The following is a 19063-nucleotide window of genomic DNA, read 5'->3' on the forward strand; positions in this document are numbered from 1 at the left end:
CCTGCTCGGCGGGATGGTTGCGATCTTTGGGTTCTAGAGCCGGATGATACTTGGTGGCGATGAGCTTCGCCGGGTGGGCTGTTACGGGTTTGGTGCGCCGCCTCGGCGCGCGGAGTACGTGCGAGCCTTCGGCTGAGAACGAGTATTGTTCGGGGGTCCATCAGGGTTTCAGCAGCATCGATTGTTTGAAATGTACAGCGATTGAACTCTCCCTGGCGGTCTCAGCCGGTCAGTGCCCCGTGCATCGCCTCTGCCAGAATACGGTGTGTTTTGGCACCTTTACCTGTATGAACGATTGCCGGCAGGTTTACAGACTGTTCTGGCTTTTCCAATGACACCAGCTTGCGGCGAAATGGATAGAACGAGAGTGGTATGTCCCTAGTACAAAGATTTTTGTGTGCGCTCACTCGTTGACAGCGAGCGGGTGCCTCGGCCGCGTGTTGTCGGCGTGTTGGGCGTATAATTGGCGTGCTGCATGTCATGCGCCTCAATCAGGATCAACAGATGCGGGTAGCGCGGACTTGGAAGCGTTGTTCTCGCCTCTGGAATGGCAAAATTCAGTCGCCGCGCGCCCCCTTGCGCTGGGAAGGCGTACGGCCAAGCCACGATCTAACCGCGTCCAGTCAACAACATGTTCTATGCCGCTTGAGCCCCTTCGGCTTGTGATATTTGTCAGCACATCCCTGAGAAGCGAACCTTCGGGGTACTTGGTCTGATTGCTTATATTTCATGAGTGGGTATGAGGATAGGGCAAGCTGCTCCCCTCTCGCTTCCTTTGGCCTCAGTCTTCCAACACCATGTGTTGGACGACTGCTCTGGCCGTCTTGCTTCTTGTCGTCCACGGTGAGCGGATCCCCTCGGCTCGTGGGATGTCCACTGACCTGCAGACCATGCCAGCCTGCGAAGGGTCCTCTGCCAAGCCGTGCACTTTAATAGCTGCTTGCCACAACTGCCTGGTGCCGTTGGTTGAGCAAATAGGCTTGGGCCCGGATGTCCTGATGGAGGCCGAGATGGCAATCCACAGTCGGTATCTTCTGCATAATGTCACTTTAACTCTACACTCACCGCGCTACAGAATTTGAGATCCTGCGTACGGAGTCTGGACATCCTGTCGTCTCGGTGAGTCGGTGGCAGCTGTGCCGCGAGCCCGGCTTCGGTCAGCACAGACGGGGATACCGGCAAAGTGTTTACTACCACCTTAGGTGAGAGTAGCCCCTCGTTCATATTCGGGCCTGCGCTTACGAGCAGCGGCAGTACCAGTGGTTCTTTTTTGCTTGCGGGGCCTCCAATCGCACCACCACTCCGAGTGGCGGCGTCGAGCATCTTGTCGGTTGGCCTAATCGAAGGTGTGATTGCTATTTTCGAGCTGTTTGATATGACATGGATGCATTTTCACAGGGCTTTGGACAGCTCGATAGTGCGCGGATGGCGGCTTGCGGGAGCTTTCATTTTGGGACCACGTTAAATATTTAGTGGACGATGGCTGAACGGCTTCCTGCGAGGGTTTTGCTGCAAACTACAGACTCAAGAAACGGCTTTGAAAGCAACTCGGCGCGCGCAGCAAGGGTCTGGACGCCGGTGCTCTGCCCTTCCAAGGCAGGTGCGGGGCTCAAATCCCAGGCTCCGCGTCCCATGCCGGACACGCCGAGCGGCCTTCAAGTCCTTTTCGAGCCTTTGGTTTGCCTCACAGCTCCTACAGGAACTTATCCACTTGCTGCGAAGATTTTTATGCAGCTTCAAGACTCAGAAAGACACTGAACACATCTCGACAAGTCCGGCATGAGACGTGACGCCACCGCCGATATAGATACTTCGTCGGAGCAGGAGCGAACTCCAAAGTTTACGTTCCGCGCGACTCCCCGTCTCGTGCCGCATATGCCGAGCTTTTTTCATTTTCTTTCCGAGTCTTTAGATTGCATCAAAATCCTTGCGGAAAATTATTCAGTAGTAAGTAACGTCTAAGATTTACATGTGTAAAGTGTTCAACATCTGGCCAGTCACATTCGTCAATTGAACGACCATATCATGTAGTGAGCTACCTTCCAGTGCAGCAACCTCTGCGATACTCAGAATAGTGTTCGGCGCGCAAGTCTGCCCACTTATATGCACTACCAAGCTTGTATCTAGACTGCTGCTCAAGATCCATTTGCTATATGTCAAGCGGAGACGGACCGGGCGGGGAGGCACAAAGTTGGAGTAAGAAGTTAAGCAACAGGGATGAGTCATGCGGAAGAACGGAACGAAAGACTTGTTCGGGCTGAGAGAATGGACATCCGGGGGAGATGGCAGGCAGATGTACCAGTGGTAGCGCTGTGAACTGCATCTCGCCTCGCTCAGCTACCGTAAGTCCTGACGTCATTCATGGCCCCGGGCAGACGCCGGCATTGTGGCGTCTGCTTGAGGACTTAGCCTCGAACCAGCCGCCTTGGTACATACACCGTGGTACATACACCGTGCTTCACGCAGGAATACAGATACTGGGGAGGTTAGAAACGGGTCTACTGGGGACACGGCTTTCAGCTGTTCAGTGTCTCTCGCACCCCATATTTGTAATGATTATGAAATTGTATATGTACAACAATCAATAACTGTCTGTCATGTCACAGAGTATAACGGATGTGTGGGATTTTTCAGTCTACAGACACGAGTGCGACAAGGATCAATCAACAATCATACGCGTGATTCCATGCGTCTCACCAGTCTCGACCGTGGTTCCTCAACAGCTCGTATGCATCTGCTTCTCCATCATTCCCCCGCAATTCTACCTGTAAAGGACCCAAACTCTCTCCACAGCCAGCGATAGATCGAAGCCGTTCGAGCATCTTCTCATGCCGAGCGACCGCGGAGGCGTAGCGTCTTGCGCTCGAGGGCGACGGCCCCACGCTCAGGGTCAGCTCGCGCAAGCTCGGCGGGAGCACTGTGCCTGACAGTGCGTGTGGATCCGTGTGTTCTCCCGGTATCAGCATGCTTTGGAGCTCTTCCGCGAAGGACGACGCGGCGACGAGCCCGGACACGTGCAACGTGCGCAGCGTCGGGCATGCCGCTGCGAGGCCGCCAAGCTGCAGCAGGCCGTATGGATTGCGGTTCCCCGAGAGGTGCAGCCGCTCGAGGCGCGGCATGGCGTTTGGGACGTGTGGGAAGGGGTAGAAGCCGTGCACGGCGAGGTCGTGTAAGCGCGGGAAGCGCAAACTGAACAGATGTCCCAGCAGCGCGGTGCTTGTGTATGGGCACGCGGCGACGAATGATAGGGATTCGAGTGTCGGCGCGACGAGCTCGAAAATGCGAACGATCGTGGATCGCTCGAGGTCGTATTTGTCTGCTGCAACGGCGTCGAATGCCACAGCCTTCTCGTGTGTCTGCTTGTGCGTCCAACCGGATAGGAAGAGACGGTGAACGCGTCGCCTGTGTGTGGGCAGCTCTTCAAGTTTATGGACGAGCTTGACTAATGAGTCGAGGCCTGCGACAGCGAGCGACTGGTATCGGTATGGCTCAGAGACTTCGCGGACATAGTGCGAGACGAGAGATAGCGAGTGTGCCGTCGTGCCATCGTCAGTGCACGCACACTCGAATATCTGGGCGTGCAGCTCGAGAGGAAGAGTATCCATGCCCGCGCAAGTCATGTGTTGCGGCTCGCTGGACTATCGTGGTGGTTCGTATATGAGCAGCGTGCCCCAGGCGACAGACACTCGCCGCGCATCTCCGTCTTGGCGGCACCAAGATTGCCAAACCCTTTGCAAGTTGTTCGCCATGATTTTGCAAAAAAAGGCGAGCTCGATTGCGCGAGTCTTGTTCTCCGCTGACGTGCGAGGTCACGTGCAGTCAGTAGCTGCGAGGAAAACCGGAGATAACATGTCTCCAGACCATGTTTAACGGCGTCGGCGGCGTATAACAGTGCATGAAGAAGCCGAAGCTGGAACTATGCTTTGCTGTTAGGATTTCTGCCTATTGAGTACGGCGGTATCCGCGCAAGGATCACTTACTCTTACGAAAGGGGTTGATAACAAGCGCTTCACGGGTCAACTGCCATCTATCCATTGCAGGACCATTTGGAATTGGCCACAAGGCCTTCGCGTTTGGCTATCGCGCGCGAAGTACTTGGCAGTGTGGCGCGGAGGGATGCATCAGGTCTCGGCAGCTTCGTCTACTCATACCCGCGGAAGACGCCGGCACGAATCGACCCGCCTCTCTCAGGCTGTTGCGGCGAGTTAAATAAGCTTGGTAGGACCCCCTTCCAGAATCCAGACAATTATGTAGACATTTCGACAATACTGTACATTCAGTCCGAGTTGTCCGTTCTAATCCCGCTCCTGAGCGACACGAGTCGAGGTACCATGTGAGAGATGCAGCAAAGAAGCGTCGCGGGGTGATCACACAGGTACGTCGTTCCATTCTCCACTCTCTTTCCCCTCGTGGATCTTGAAAACGTCCATTTCCTGCTGTTTCTTGTTCTCCTCTGCGACAGCACCTTTGATACCGGCGACGACGACGGTTGCACCGGTGCCGACCTTTGCCACCTTCCCGAAAGTCGCAGTGGCATTACCTGCGCTCTCAGTCACTTGACCGCCAAGCTGCCTCGCCTCCTTCCCAAACTCGTGCTCGACAACGTCTCCCCCAGCCTCGGTGGCCGCACTCTTCACCTCTGAGGTGCCAGCGCTGATTCCGCTCGCGGCAGCATCGTACGCGTTCCCGATGGCGTTCACCGACTCCGCCGTACTTGGCGACGCGGGCCCGAGTTGCGACGAGAGCCACGCGCTGGCGGAGGTTGCAGCAGAAGAGACACTGGACGAGACAGTCTGAGCTGCGGAATAGAGCGTGCGGGTGGCGGATGCGGCACCATCCGCGGTGCTATGTGTCGTCGAAGAGAACGCGGCCGGATCCCCCGTGGCTGAAGTCTCTGCGAGGAAACTGTTCGCATGTCAGTGCAAACAGGTTGCAGGCAGTACAGATGCACACACTCTTTCGTGGTTGCGCGGATCAAGTCCGCAGCGTTGGTGGCATCTTCGTGTGCACTTCGCCCGAGTTCGTCACCGATGGCTTCGACGCCCTCTTTCAACAGACCGTAGTCGATCAGGATCTGCTCAAACTGCTCCTGCAATTCTCGCAGCTGCTGATTCGAAGTGACTTCCTCCGGGAGAACAACCTTGACGTATCTGAAAGTAGCATAAGCGCATGCTTCAGAAACTGAGTAAACAGACACGAACCCATCCACGACACTTTCGCCCTGTCCCTCGCCAATCTCTGGATTGAAGACGTAGGTTCGATCATTCTCAGTCACAGTACCAAAGACCGTCTTCCGATGCAGCGAGAAGGTCATGTTTCCGATGGACAGTGTTAGAACCGCAAGCGAATCGTTCTCCGGCTTCGTGTCGAGTACACTGGCGGTCATGAGGGTCAAGTCACCATACGCAAGTCCGGAGTTTGTATCTCCGACGACGTGGGTAATAGTGACGTTGGGTATTGTGACCGTCCGTTCATTCGGCCGTTCGCCAGGCTTGAGTAGGTTATGGTTGATCAAGATCAACTCGAACTGCGCTTGTAGCATTTGAAACTCGGAGTGAGCTTTCCTGACCCCGTCGGGCATAGTCAGCCTGACGTATCTAAGAACGCATACCGCGTGAGTAGGCATCACAAGACGCGTGCCACACTACTACATACCCTTTGATGTCTTCGCCTAACTCTGGCTGGAAGACATACAATCGATCATCGCCAGCGACCGTGCCAAACTTAGTCGAGTTGTACAGCGGAAAGGCAGCCTTGCCTATGGTTAGCGTCAGGACGTGCCGCTTTGTGCTGGCTTGTCCGCTTCCCGATGGAGGCGGGACGAGACTAAGGTCGCCGCTGCCGATCTCGTTGTTCGAAGCACCGAGTACGTGAGCTGCAATGCAGCCTGGTATTGTAATGAGAGGTCGTGGGTCAGTCTGCGACATGGCTGGTGGTTGCTAGAGAGTTGGAATTAACAGCCTGTCGTAGGAGCCGTCTTGATTCTTGAACGCCGATTCGGTACTAACCCTTTGAATGATGTCACTAAGCCCCTAACCCTATTCTAGGCGTGATTTCAAGCAATGCAAAGCAGCCTTTGGTGAGGGGTTGGGAGAATATTGCAATTTTAAGCAACCTTTAATCCGTGTCGGGGTACCAGACCGTCCCGATGCATCTCCGGGACCTCTGCGACACCTCCAGTCCAGACCTGCTAACATGTGCAGCACCGAAGGAAACCCAGAGGTCACATATGGATAGAGAGACTGCAGCTTCCGAGGTCTGAATGTGATGGTTGCTTTACGCCGTGTGCGTAAGGCCTGAGCTTGAACGGTGAGTTGACGTTGGCGTTCAAGCTGGGTAGTGGACAGACTCGGCAAACTTCGCATCATTAACGTCCTGAAGGACCTAGATCAGCTCCTCCCGCCCGCTCACGCGCTCGCGACAGCGCACCTCGAGGACGTGTAGATGCTGGCGGGACGAATTTCCGCCTGCTGCGCTACTACCACGAGTGCCGCACGACCATCTACCGCGTCGCGAGCCGTCACCTGGACCGTGTCCAGTGCTGGCGCGCCATGTCGAAGCGTATGGCGGCGCCTACCCATCGTCAAGATGTGAGCGCAGAAGATGCCTTCCACGCGGGGGCGGCCGCGTACGGATGGACATGTCATTGGGTTTCGAGTTAGCAGGAGCTGGGACGGCGACATACGTAAGGCGCAGACTCCTAGGTAGGGCCGGACTTGCGGATGGACCATGTCGATGCGGGGTACGCGATGGAGATGGAGATCAAGGAAGAGTTGCTCGAGTTAAATGACCGTAATTCATTCTCAGCCGTATCTGGCCATGGCTCGTGTTCCCTTCGTCAGGTTCAACCAAGATTGGGTTATGTTGACATGAAATGAAAATGAAAATTGTACAGCTGTTACTGGCGTCGAATCCAAGTACTATATTTTGTTAGCACATTACCATTATCGTATGTCCTTTCCCAAGCGTCAAGTTTTCGGTGGCGCTGAAGTCTGCGAAATCAAGTGCAAGGTAGAGGAGCTTGTGTGACTGGTGTATACGTCACCGGCAACTCGATCTCCATCTACGAAGGTAAATTAGCAGTTCCTCACGGAGACACCGACATAATGCACTTACCTGGGACAATCGTGTATCAAGGATCGAACGCGCACGTCCTACTCTGACCTAATGCTCGCGGTGGCTGACCTCTCGCCTCACAACTTTCGTAACCACACGAGCACACTCGTGGTGGAATCTGAGCAGCGAGTAGTATACGGCGGCGGACACATCCTCCATGAGAGGATCGTAAGCATCCTTCAAATATTGATCCGCCAGTGCACGAGCAGCAAGATTGGCCTCTTCCACCCAGCCACACGCGGCAGCGAGGAGGTATATCGCAAGGCTATGTTCTTGGATAAGCCGTCGAGCTTGCTACTTCAGAGACGTGGTGACACGATGAATTCCGTAGCGAATAGCAGTATGCGCGAGGCGCCAAAGTCGCTGTGGGTCTGTGATGCCGTCGGAGCATGATGACGGGACAACCATGCGGATTAAATCTGCTAGGGTCCCACTGTCAAGTTGGATTTGTATGAGGGGTGGTTTGACATCCGACACAATCTTAGCGCCCTCGTCAAGAACCTTGGTTGCCTCACTAAGGCGGAACAGAAGCGTATGTGCTCGGAAGCGGACTCCGTCCGTAGATTGAAGCACAACATCTGCCATATCCCCATCGAAGAGCCCGTCGAGATTGGTGTTCTCGGAGAACGCATTCTGTGATTTGCGGGACGATTGCTCAGGGAGTATACGCGATGGGTCTTTGGATGGGTCACCGCTGGTAAACGATGGGATGCTATAAGAGTTCGTGCGGCAGAAATAGAGGAGCCGATAGAAGCAAGCAGCGGAGATGTTGGACATGTCTGTCAAATAACATACACCAGCAGTAGTGTTATTGAAAGTGGGGCTAGAATCGTCAAAGCGCCGACTTCCCTTCCACGTCGATGCAGCTTGATTTGCCTCGCTATCCAGTCGGAGGCGGCAAGCGATGACGAACACCCGCAACGGCTCGGCAGCTATGAACCCGCGCAGCAGGTCACTGCCGAGCTTGATTGCATACGCTAGCTGATATTTCATCGCTGCCTCGAGAACCAACTCGACCTGGGATAGATCAACGAAAACGGGATTGTCGATGGGATAGCAGAGGCGCAGGAGGGCGTCGAAGGTCTTGCTATTCTCCGAGACAGCGATAGGCTCTGACGATCCCGAGGAGACAGGTTGCTTGAGTGAGAACATGTCACGAAAGAACTGTGACGCCACTGAGAGTATCGGTTTGTAGATTCGAAATTCAACAGCATCCGACGTAACGAAGACGACGTCCCCGTCCTCTATGTCGAATGGATAGGCAGCGGTCGTCCGCTTTGTTCGGTCGTTTGGCATCGTACTTCTCTCGTCGACGGTCACTTGTGTGATCTTACCGTACACGTCGGCTAAGCTTGGGCAGCAGCAAGTGGAGATAACGAAAAACCGACGAAGAGGCCAAGAACAGGCTCGAGGCAGGCTGTTGAGCGCCAAATTGTGGGAATGCAGACGTTTGTTAGCAGGATATCGAGCCGGCACGTACGCTGACCCGTTCGAGCAAGTACCGATCTCAAGTGCCTGCACACCCTGAGAAAAACACCACAAGATCGTGTCGGTATCTGGCTAAGATTCACATAAGATACTAAGGCTAATGTTACAGACAACGAGAAAACAGCCGCTCTTCGAAACCACTGGCACTGGCAGCTCTCAACAATCTCAGCCGCTATACAAGTTGTATAATGCTACTTGACCTCTCCAGGTTTTAGACTGCTTGAGCGTCGGCTGTTCGTGAGTGCAGAATGATGTGTCAGACATTGGTGAGCCCTGGGTAGCTCCGCTTAAGTGAGTTCGCAAGTGACCGGCGTCTGCAGCGATCCAGTACAATTGTCAGAGAGGCAACCAAGACAAAGATCAAATTCATGAGAAAAATAGACAGATATGACTACAACAGCACACAGAGAGTACAGAGTACAGGTCCATCGGAGCCATCAGCACAAATAGGCGAAGGGATAGACTTGCCACTGGGAACGAGGCTGAGTACACCGTACACTACTTACTATGTGCAGCCATATACAGCAGATCCTTGTCGGCACTCTGCTCGACAAGGGCGTGCAACAGGCCATCTTCCTTCTCCAGCAGCACCCGAGGTGTGTCGAACTCTACCAGGCGACCGGCGTCTATGACCATCTGTGTGGTGTGAGCCAACAGTGCACGTAACTCTCAAGAGCGTACTGACGATTTTGTCATAATCCATGATTGTCTGCAGTCTGTGCGCCACTGTAATAACAGTTACATCACTCCTCAGTTCCTTCCGCAAGGATTGCTGGATGACGGCGTCGGTCTCGTAGTCTGACGAGTCTTGTGAGCAATATTCTCCAGGATAGCAAGCTCGCAGACACACCGATCGCCGAAGTTGCCTCGTCCAAAACCAGCAGTTTGCTCTGCCGCACAATGGCCCTCGCTAGAGCGATGATCTGCCTCTGGCCGACCGAGAGGTTCGCACCGCCACCAGCAATCTTAGTGTCCAAGGTAATGCGATTCTCGTCTGAGGTCTCTTGCAAAGAGAATAGCCCCGCAGACCGCAGAGCGTCATTGAGAGTCGCGTCGTCATTCTGGCAGAATGGGTCAAGGTTGTAGCGTAGGGTCCCACTCATGAGCTCGGGCTGCGGGTCAACAGTCCGTTAGCTGCAACTTGATGGCTGTCGATTACGGCACTCACCGACTGCGGGATGATAGTGATGCTCGACCGGAGTGTATCCAGAGTGATGGAATTTGTGGGAACGCCGTCAAACACGACAAGACCCTCGGTATGGATGCAACGGAGCAGGGCCAACGTCAACGTCGACTTCCCTGCCCCAGTGCGTCCCACTAGACAAATATCAGAAAATATATGCAGCAACCAATCGTCTGAAGAAGATGCTCACCGACACCGACGCGTTCCCCGCTTTTCAGCTCAAAGGTAAGGTCCTGCAAGACCTTTGGCCCATCGGGCGTGTAAGACGCAGACAAGCGCTCTACATACAAGCTGCCGCTTGTCGGCCAGAACGCTGGAGGCTGAACGCCATTCTTGGATTCTTGCTCAACATGAATGTACTGGTGCAGGCGCTCTAAACTATCGTGGGGTCAGCTTTCATAACGCGAAAGCAGAATACTGTGGCCAGAACCTGTTGGCATTGACTGAAGTTGTAAACAATACAGTTAGTGATGATTTATCGAACAGCTGCTTGACTTCTCACCTTCAAATTGGTTGAGCCAATGAACGAGACCTAGGATGAATTTCGTGAACGATACTATAGGTAACAGTCAGCCCCCTGCCGTATAATGATACGATACACATAATTTTACCGGCCATCGCGAGCACAAAACCAACACCCGACGGACTGATGGATGAAGCATACACAAGGTAGGAAGCGATGGAAGCGGCGAAAATTGCACACAACGCATCAAGCCGGACGGCAATCCATCTGAAAGCGGCATTAACTTGCCAAGCTACATAAAATCAGGTAAATGCGTACCGATTCAACAACCAGAATGTCCGTCCTGCCCGAGTATACTCGTTCACACGGTTCAGTAGCTGTTGCCTGAACGGGCCCTGAGCTGCGTAAGCTCTGATAGAGACTGGTATTCTAGTGAGCATAAAGCATTCGCGTCAAACGAATCGGAGATACGCACTCAGCCCATGAACAGCACTGCCGAACATGGCTAGCACCGGTGCTTTGCAATTCGACATCTCGCGTTTGACAGAGAGTTGGGCTTTGATGTAGACATTGCCAAGCCATATACCCAGTCCGACGACGAAGACACTAGGCAGGAGGAAGATGGGCGTGTAGATTATCATGGCGATCAGCTGTGTGATTATGGCGACAGATACGCCGACTATAGATCCTCTTGTTAGGCGAAGCCTCTCTATTACGTGGAGCTGCCACTTACTGACGACGTTAAAAGCTTGGGGAACTGTTCCATCGACTGACATGATGTGCATATTATTGAGACAAATCTCAGATTCATGTGCGACTGCTTACCAGCCTGGATATCCTGAGTGCATCGCGTAATAATTCGAGACGTCGGGGTTACATCTAACCAGCTGTTCAATGATAATGTTCGTCAGCTTATTACGAAAGATCAGCGAGTTATATTCACCGGAATGTACTGCCAAAGATCGATATGATGAGTTTCTCGTGAACACTCCGTGATGCTTTGATCCTTCCTATGGCATCTATAAGAGAGTGTGCCAGAAAGAACGCCATATCCGACATCTTTATGAGTGAGTAGATGCCCAGGTAGCTGCGAATGCGACGTAAGCGAATGTAGATTGCGTTGCATGAGTCACTCACTATGGCGCGGAGACGTCTTTAGAACCTTCGGAGGCGTATTGAGCAGCCCACCAGCCAAGCCACCAAGTTGATGAAATGAGTAGAATTTCTCCGATGATATCTGTGCTCAGATACTGCAGCCAGTAGAACACGCCACCCATCGCGCCAAGGTACAGCTCGTCTTTTGCGCAGTCAGCTTCCCGCATAAAACACAGTCTCCAAGACGTACAGGCACTGCGTCCGACACGCCCGAGGGCAATCTCTTCAGCGATAATGAGCTTGCCCTTCTCTGGATTGGCGGTCGATGTTTCTCCAACACTGTCCTCGTCCTCGTCCAGTTCAAGAGCCTCAGCTTCATGTGCGACTTCTTTTGTCAGCTCTGGGTCTGTACCAAGGACGTCAGCCGGAACGCCGCTGCTTTTTATTGAACCGTTTGGGCCCATGGACAGGATAAATTTGGCCAGAGGAGCTGTGAGGGCGATATTGTGCGTCTACCAACTGTGAACCGAAAGGATGAAAGGTGGTAGAGTAATGATACGTACCACGATGATAGTAGTTCTACCCTTCATGATATCGCCTTTGAAACACTTGTTGACTACCCAGCGAGACGTATGCACATCCTAGGACGATGTCAGTGGTGACCTTGCATTGATTCGCGATACGAACTAGAGCGGCTAGAACCTGCTAACACGTAAGCAGATGCGCGAATGAAGCGCGAGAACCTACGTCATCGAGCAAAAGAACTTCTGCAGAAGAGTACACAGCGCGAGCTAGAGTAACGCGTGCCTAGCAGAAGCGTTGAGCAAAACGCCTTGTAAGTCACAGTATAATCACCTTCTGGCCCCCGCTATAAGGCATCGTCGTAAAAAAAGCGTTAAATCGACGGTAATGGTTACGCACCTGAGGGTAATTCCTCTCTCCCCGACTTGTGTCTCGTCCCCCGAGTTGAACATTGCTAGGTCCTTCGTCAGAGCACATTGGTATATTACTGTGGACAAGACGGTGAACGACTGGGTAGTTTTTGTCAGTCCTGGGGACGAACCTTTCCTATACCTCTCTTCGATGTACGGGGAGCCGAACAAGATATTCTCCTGCGCGATAGTCAGTTAGACACGTTGAGAAATAGCCAGATAACACATACCTTGATCGTATCGCTTAATACCCAGGATTCCTGAGCCGCATAAGCGATGCCGTCCTCCCGCGGTAGGTTGACCCATGACTCTGGGCTGAGCGGAATCCGGTGCATCTCTCCAAGCAAGGCCATTAGCACTGAGGTCTTTCCTGACCCTGTGGGACCGACGATGAGGTTGAAGCTGCCACGTTTGAAAACGACGTCGTCTTCGACGTGCAGGCGAAAAGATGGCTGCGACAGCCCGGCTGAGGCGGCATCGATTGACCAAGAGAACTCGGAGCTTCCGAAGCCAATATCTTGCTCATGGATAGCGGAAGCAACGCCAGCATCATCGGTAGGCTTCTCGTTGAAAGTATCCAATAGCTCGGTCTGGTCAGTTACTTGGTCAGCTCCGCTTAATGTAAGCACAGTCGGGATACATACATCCCACAAGAAATCGCGGAGACGGCCTATAGAAACGTACGCTGCATGCCCATGCTAGTACTCCAAACCCTACGGACACGGGAAGTGAGCGACATACATGCTATTATGGGCGGTAGCCACTGGGAGATCCAATATAACTTGGTCTGTATGTTGTGAAAGACTAGGAGAGGTCATTGGACTTTTGTCCAGCGCTGAGAGGTAGCTTACTAACCTGCGATTGACGCAAACACAGTAGATGCTACAGAGGCCGTTATAGCTAGCCAGGGATCAGTGACTAATGGCTCACCGCTCAGACTCCGTTTCATGACTATAGTCTTTGTGGAGCATTGAACTAGGATTCACAGTCGAGCAAATGATCACTCACGTAGGTCCCATAGGTAGCAATCATGTGCAATAGAGGAATCATATGGCTAAAAGTGGTGTTGGTTGGTGCGCAGAAGTCGTCCATGCCCGCATAGGTTTACTCACTTCATGTTGGTGATCACGAACGAATACAAAGTACTCCTCCACACCCATTTCAATTCTTCTTCTCTCTTGACTGCGACCTCTTCCTCGACTCGCCTTTCCCAGCCGAAGAGCTTGACCATTCGGAGGGTGCCCAACACTATAATCACGAGGGGTATTGATGAGTGCACCTCAGACAGCTTGCAAGAGCATGGCCCACTTTCTGTCACAAGCTGAACGCGAGCGTCTGTCTGCGGAGGGAAAATGAGCTGTACTGCTGCTGATATGTTTTTCAAACATGCGAACTGACCGCTTTCATTTTCTCCTTCTGTGCACTGCTCATCAAAGCTGCGACATATCTTGGCACGGGGAGTAATGCGACCATGACAACAAAGCCAACGAATGCACTGAATCAGCGGAAGGTCAGCTTACGAAGCGTTCTGAAACATAGTGGAACCGTTGCGCACCTCCAGCCCAGCAGGTCATACAAGAAACAGATGGAGACAATGAGATCAACAGGCACCCCGAGAACTACACAGATAAGCATCCACAATCGACGACTACGCAGTACGTCAACGTACCTAGCAATAGGAAATTCCGACCGCCCGTGATATTATTCAAGTCGCTCGTTGCCATGGTCATAATTTTGCCAACGATATTATCACTTTTTTCGCCCTCCTTTGCTTTGTCGGCTTGCCCCTGGCTGTCGCTTTCGGAGGTCGTGGGTGGTTGCCCTTGTTCGAGCTTGGGTCCGGCATTGGTTTTGACACGAAGGCGTAGGGCGTGGTCGAAGATAAGCGCAGTAAGGATACCTTCCATGCGAATTAAGGAGCGAGTCTTCGATAGTGTCATTCAGACAAAGAACGTGGAAATCCCTGGCGCGTCGAGACGGATGAACTTACGGAGAAGAACAGATACAACTCCATGAGGAGAGTCTGCACGATTGGGCTAAGGGCTATCCATAGGATCCAGACCCAGGGTCGCACAAATGCATTGTGTCCGCCGTTTTCGAGATAGCTAAAAGCGATAGTGATGAGTGTTGAGAGCTTGGGCGCAGAAAAGCGAAAGCCACCTCAAAAGCCTGTTGACACCAATAGGGCCTGCCAAGCGGGCTAATGACTATTTGCAATACAGTAAAATGTCGGCGATCATGATTATCCTTTATGGCGCATGTTACGTACTGTGAAAACGATGCAAATGGCCTGGTAGAGCAATGGGGTACGGAGGACCTTCAAAATGGGCCAAAGCAAGCTTCCTTTCTTGGCACCTGAGAACGGATCTAGATGCTACGGAACTTGTCAATGAATATTCAGAGTTCAACTGAGGCGGGGAAAACATACATGAAAGTTCTGCTCAATCAAATACCTCGCCTCATCGTAGTCGGCCAGTGGCGGTAATTGGTCATGCGAGAGATGTGGAACACGATATGCTTCCCAAATAATAGGATCGAGGAAGGTGTAAAAAACCCAGGAAGCGATAGAGGCCGTCTGCTCGGGGTTGGCAGTGTTGATCGGGCCCTGTAGCCTGTAAGCCATAGAACAGAAGGTTGCCCGATTTTTTAGAACAACACACCTCGGGATGCAGAGGAATGTATGGATACGGCTCGAGCAGAGGTGCGAGAAACCCAACCCACGTCGCCAAAGCGACCTTGGCCCAGAGAATTTTGCCTTCGGCAGCGTCGAGTGGGTAAAGCGCGAAGGTCATGAAAGGCCAGAGGTTTCGGTAGGCATAGGCTGCAAAGATTGCGAACGAAATGAACGTCAAATGCGGCGACAGTAGCTGTGACGCGCGTGCCGATACCAGCGCATTTGCGGCGGCCAGGATAGACGCGAATGTCTGTTAGAATGTTTTAGTTTCCGCAGTCCATGGCCAGAAAATCTTTCCGCAAATACTCACCAGAGCTTCGGTGAGGACCACGCTGAGGTTTGTCCATCCATGTTGAATAGACGGAATAATGACCAGGACGAGCAGGACCGCCAACGCTGTGAAGCGCGCTAGCTTGTAGGCGAATATGACAGGCCCACCAACATGAGCTATACGCCGGCCTATTCTGCCCGCGAACCGCTTGGTGTCCGATTCATCACTAGTAACCGCAGCGGATTTCAGCACCTTTCGCGAGGAATATAGGCGCAATGCAAGAAGCAAAAGTGCCAATGCGATTGCAGCATTGGCGATGATTACCGGTCGGAGTGAAGAGCTGAGGGATGTGTGGGTTAACCGAGATGAACAGCACAACTAAATCGTGCGGGATACAGTACTTATTTGACTTGTTGTGAAGAAATTTCAGCAGAACAGTTTGTGCGCCTCTATCGTTCTCCATTTCGCGGACGACGAGGAAGGACTGAGTTTAATGCTGCATGTGGACCTGTGCCTCTTATAACTAGGACTTGCCATCAAAACCGAGCAACCCGACATGTGCGCGACTTTGTCACACGATGTTTGATTGCTTGCGGACCGAGCCGGCGACTACGGTGAGTGTGAGAGTACAAGCGGTCTGTTTTGCCCGCAGGGCGCGTGCGCTGCGCGCCTTTCCTTATCTCTGGCATTCTCTGCTAAGCCCGACGACCGTAGACGCGCGCCTAATAAACCCTAACCTAGCGTGGGAAACGCGAATCTTCGTGGAATCGCACTGAGGACAAGTGTATATGTGGTGACCCGGCACTAATTTCCCTTATAGTCACTTATACTGCATACCTAGTCAAGCTTTTACCTCTAAGGTACGCAAATCTGAGTCCTGCTATGCGAGTTTCATGTAGCACTCACAAGTTTGAGCTCACTATATGTGAGTTCTACTGTAGCTCACATGTAATTATGTCTAGGGTGACCAGGTCAGTGAGTCTAAGTCCACTCTGTGTGAGTTTTATTATTGCTCATGTGAGTTTATGTGTAGGGTACGCAAGTCTAAGTCCTACCCATGCAAATTTCATTGTAGCCCTCATGAGTTTGCATCTACTCTATGCGGCTCTAAGCTCACTCCATGCGAGTTTTATTGTAGCTCAAGTGAGTTTATGTCTAGGGTATGTGAGTTTCAGTGTAGACCACACAAGTTTGGGCTTGAGGTTGTCACCTTGGTGCAGGTGCGTGCAACTGGGTGCAAGTGTGTGCACTTTGGTGCACTTTTGCACAGGCTCGTGCACCATCACAAATGCCGAGCGAGTTTCACAATGTCGGCAGCGAGTTTTAGTTAGGCAATTGTGCACATATGTGCATGTTAGTACATGCCTGTGCCGCACCACTCATATGAACACACCTAGGTTTGTCATTGTTCATGGCGGTGAGCAAAGGCTCACATGTTCAAGTTGATGCTCTCGACAGAGAGTGTCGAGCTCATCTTCTCTGCAGCACAAGGTAGGCTTCATGATCCGGCCAGATGAGATGCCAATATTGGCCTGCTTGTTCTCTCGCAGGAAGTGCCAAGAACCAGACGAGAGCCCTTGGGTTGCCGGCCGCCTGCAGAGCTTGTGTTGAACATTGGTACAGCATAATCGTTCAATGGGTCACCATACTCCACGGTCCATCGGGGGACATTTGCAACTGCTACGATGCAATGATTGTTGCTGAAGTGGAAGATACTGCCATGTCATGCTGTATGTGAGTGACGCAAGTCTTGACCAATGCTGTGCAGTGTCACAAACCACACTTGCCATAGGGAATGGCATCTGATACAGTGAAGTCAACTGGTTGGCTGCCCATACATTCAGAGTGGAGCCACATTCAGCGGCCCCTCGATAGTCTTCATATTCTGGCAGAGCGCAGCTATTTCAGCTGTTGGCATTGAATGTGAACCATTCATCTCCTAATATCTTTGCTGACTCAACAGTTTTGACATGGTCTTTGTCAACTGCCACTGAAAGAGCCGCTTCATGAGAGTAGACAATCAATAGACTTGCGCAGAATTGTGAATACAAAATCTACATCAGCTTTCCTGTTGTCTGTAGTGCAAGTGAGGACATATTTCTGGCAGTAATTTCACTTGCACCAGCACAGATGACAGATTAATTCCACCAAAAATCACAAAAATATTTGCCTAGCTCGTAACCATCATGCTTGGGCTGGCACATGCTCTATCATGCCATTGGATCCCAAGACTCATTGATTGAGACTTTTTACACTAACTTACACTGCTATTTTTGGTATGCCTGTCAGAAAAGTAAGTTACTGACTTTCTTACGGACAGTAAGTTACACCTGACTTTCTTCCGCAACACTAATCAACATGACACACACACTGGGGCACCTAATTACTGAACCAGGCCAAGGTCAGCTTATATTAATTGCTGCCATCTCACATGAAAGGGACTTGTCGCCGCGAGTCTGTGGTGTCAAACGTGGAGTTTACATGCAATCCGGCTGTCCCTGGGATAAACTAGGTGTGCTAGATATCCAGAGTATCTGATTGACTGGACATGCAGCCGATGTGGGCTCGTCCAGCATTTTCCGTGTTTCACCAGAACCCATGTACACCAGCTGTAAGTGGCGTGTCAGAGTCTCAGATGTGATCTAAAATGGGCCAAAGCATGCAGAGCCGAGCTTCAAAGCTTCAAGCTTTCAAGCTCAAGTGTTAACTTGCCTCAGTGATTCCCGGTGTTCTCAGGTATCTGTTTTGCCGGCGTCCTGGACTGAGCGCTGCAAGGCACTGTGAGGCGCTGTGCTGAAGCAGAGAGATTGGTGGTCACATAGGACACCTATTTTGCAGGAAGAGACAGTGCGGCCAATTCATCATGCAAAGGCAGTCTTCATCAGCAAAATAATCGGTGGCAGGTCAGAGATGAGTTACCAGGCAAGCGCCTAACAGCATGGTGGGCGCTGGCAATGCAAGAACAGGGGATACCAGGCTGATATTGCACTGCAGTTTCAACACGGACCGATATGTCATTGTAAGTCATTTCCCATCCTGTTTTAACTAGACATGACGCGGCCAGCCCACCCAGATCTCCGCTGTGACGTGACGTCATGCGTGCCGCCTTTCGAGAGGTGCTGCTGACCATCACATCTATGTTGACTGGCCAAACGAACAACAAAGTCTCCTTCGACCTCCCCTAAAGTTGCTCTGGTGAGTTTCCTTTTATGTCTTCGTCCATATAAGGCCGTCGAAGGCCATCCGCTTTCCATGCTCCTTCCTTCTGCCCACCACCATGCCCCCGCTCAATAGACAGCCACCCCCAGACGCCATGATCCTCTGAGATCCTTATCCCCACTTCTACTTTCCCCTCGCTCAACAGTGACTCCACTCCATGCTCACTCAGCGCAGTACGTCCCAAGGTGCGTGAGCGGTAATTTCTCTCGCGTTAGCACTGCAGTTGACTACTCATATGCACGGCAGCCGCAGCACCAACTTCCACCTGTCTGCACGGCTATGCAAGAGTCCTGTAATACGGGAGAACAGCGCGAATACACAAGGTCCGTTGATACTGTCCTACCTAAAGCATGCCTCGGACTCAGGCTCTTTTCGTCACTCGCAGACCTTCGCATATGGTACGTGACATGCATATATGCGCTCGATTGCTTATAACTGACATGCATAGGCCTTTGTAAGACATCCTCGCTCACTCAGCAAGCTAAACCTATTTGTATTGTACTTCTACCCTATGGTTTCACTCGCATACTAACGCCATTCTTAGTAGCTGTATATGGCCCACTCTCTCGTGCTCCGGGACCCACACAAAGCCCTCGCAGTAAGCATAGCAGTCTGCAGGTAG

General features: G+C 52.1%; 4 protein-coding genes across 4 annotated transcripts; all 4 read right to left on the minus strand.

Annotated features, from left to right (window-relative positions):
• Positions 1 to 2411: 2411 nt before the first annotated feature.
• Positions 2412 to 3729, minus strand: PHACADRAFT_263010 (uncharacterized protein). Its single transcript, XM_007400148.1, has one exon. It carries the CDS (start codon positions 3618 to 3620, stop codon positions 2694 to 2696), a length of 927 nt encoding a protein of 308 aa, XP_007400210.1. The 5' UTR covers positions 3621 to 3729; the 3' UTR covers positions 2412 to 2693.
• A 472-nt stretch (positions 3730 to 4201) lies between these two features.
• PHACADRAFT_263012 (uncharacterized protein) lies at positions 4202 to 5949 on the minus strand. Its single transcript, XM_007400149.1, has one exon. The coding sequence runs from the start codon at positions 5579 to 5581 to the stop codon at positions 4697 to 4699; it is 885 nt and encodes a 294-aa protein (XP_007400211.1). The 5' UTR covers positions 5582 to 5949; the 3' UTR covers positions 4202 to 4696.
• A 1159-nt stretch (positions 5950 to 7108) lies between these two features.
• On the minus strand, positions 7109 to 8360 carry PHACADRAFT_177751 (uncharacterized protein). Its single transcript, XM_007400150.1, has one exon. The coding sequence runs from the start codon at positions 8266 to 8268 to the stop codon at positions 7411 to 7413; it is 858 nt and encodes a 285-aa protein (XP_007400212.1). The 5' UTR covers positions 8269 to 8360; the 3' UTR covers positions 7109 to 7410.
• Positions 8361 to 8924: 564 nt separating this feature from the next.
• Positions 8925 to 15731, minus strand: PHACADRAFT_128771 (uncharacterized protein). The gene is made up of 39 exons (XM_007400151.1): positions 15624 to 15731; positions 15262 to 15562; positions 14938 to 15201; positions 14706 to 14882; positions 14547 to 14651; positions 14438 to 14484; positions 14268 to 14382; positions 13947 to 14202; positions 13833 to 13896; positions 13676 to 13772; positions 13586 to 13616; positions 13390 to 13525; positions 13286 to 13331; positions 13208 to 13235; positions 13133 to 13159; positions 13019 to 13081; positions 12922 to 12962; positions 12508 to 12867; positions 12409 to 12457; positions 12267 to 12354; positions 12201 to 12213; positions 12093 to 12152; positions 12033 to 12047; positions 11909 to 11986; positions 11596 to 11857; positions 11388 to 11547; positions 11194 to 11337; positions 11076 to 11137; positions 10984 to 11019; positions 10726 to 10929; positions 10569 to 10671; positions 10399 to 10517; positions 10290 to 10343; positions 10218 to 10230; positions 9978 to 10165; positions 9773 to 9921; positions 9455 to 9716; positions 9290 to 9402; positions 8925 to 9240 (listed from the first exon to the last, which is right to left on the minus strand). The coding sequence occupies exons 1-39, from the start codon at positions 15683 to 15685 to the stop codon at positions 9103 to 9105; spliced, it is 4530 nt and encodes a 1509-aa protein (XP_007400213.1). The 5' UTR covers positions 15686 to 15731; the 3' UTR covers positions 8925 to 9102.
• Between the last annotated feature and the right edge of the window lie 3332 nt (positions 15732 to 19063).

Source organism: Phanerochaete carnosa (genome assembly GCF_000300595.1).
Source record: "Phanerochaete carnosa HHB-10118-sp unplaced genomic scaffold PHACAscaffold_10, whole genome shotgun sequence".
In the NCBI taxonomy this organism is placed as follows: domain Eukaryota; kingdom Fungi; phylum Basidiomycota; class Agaricomycetes; order Polyporales; family Phanerochaetaceae; genus Phanerochaete; species Phanerochaete carnosa.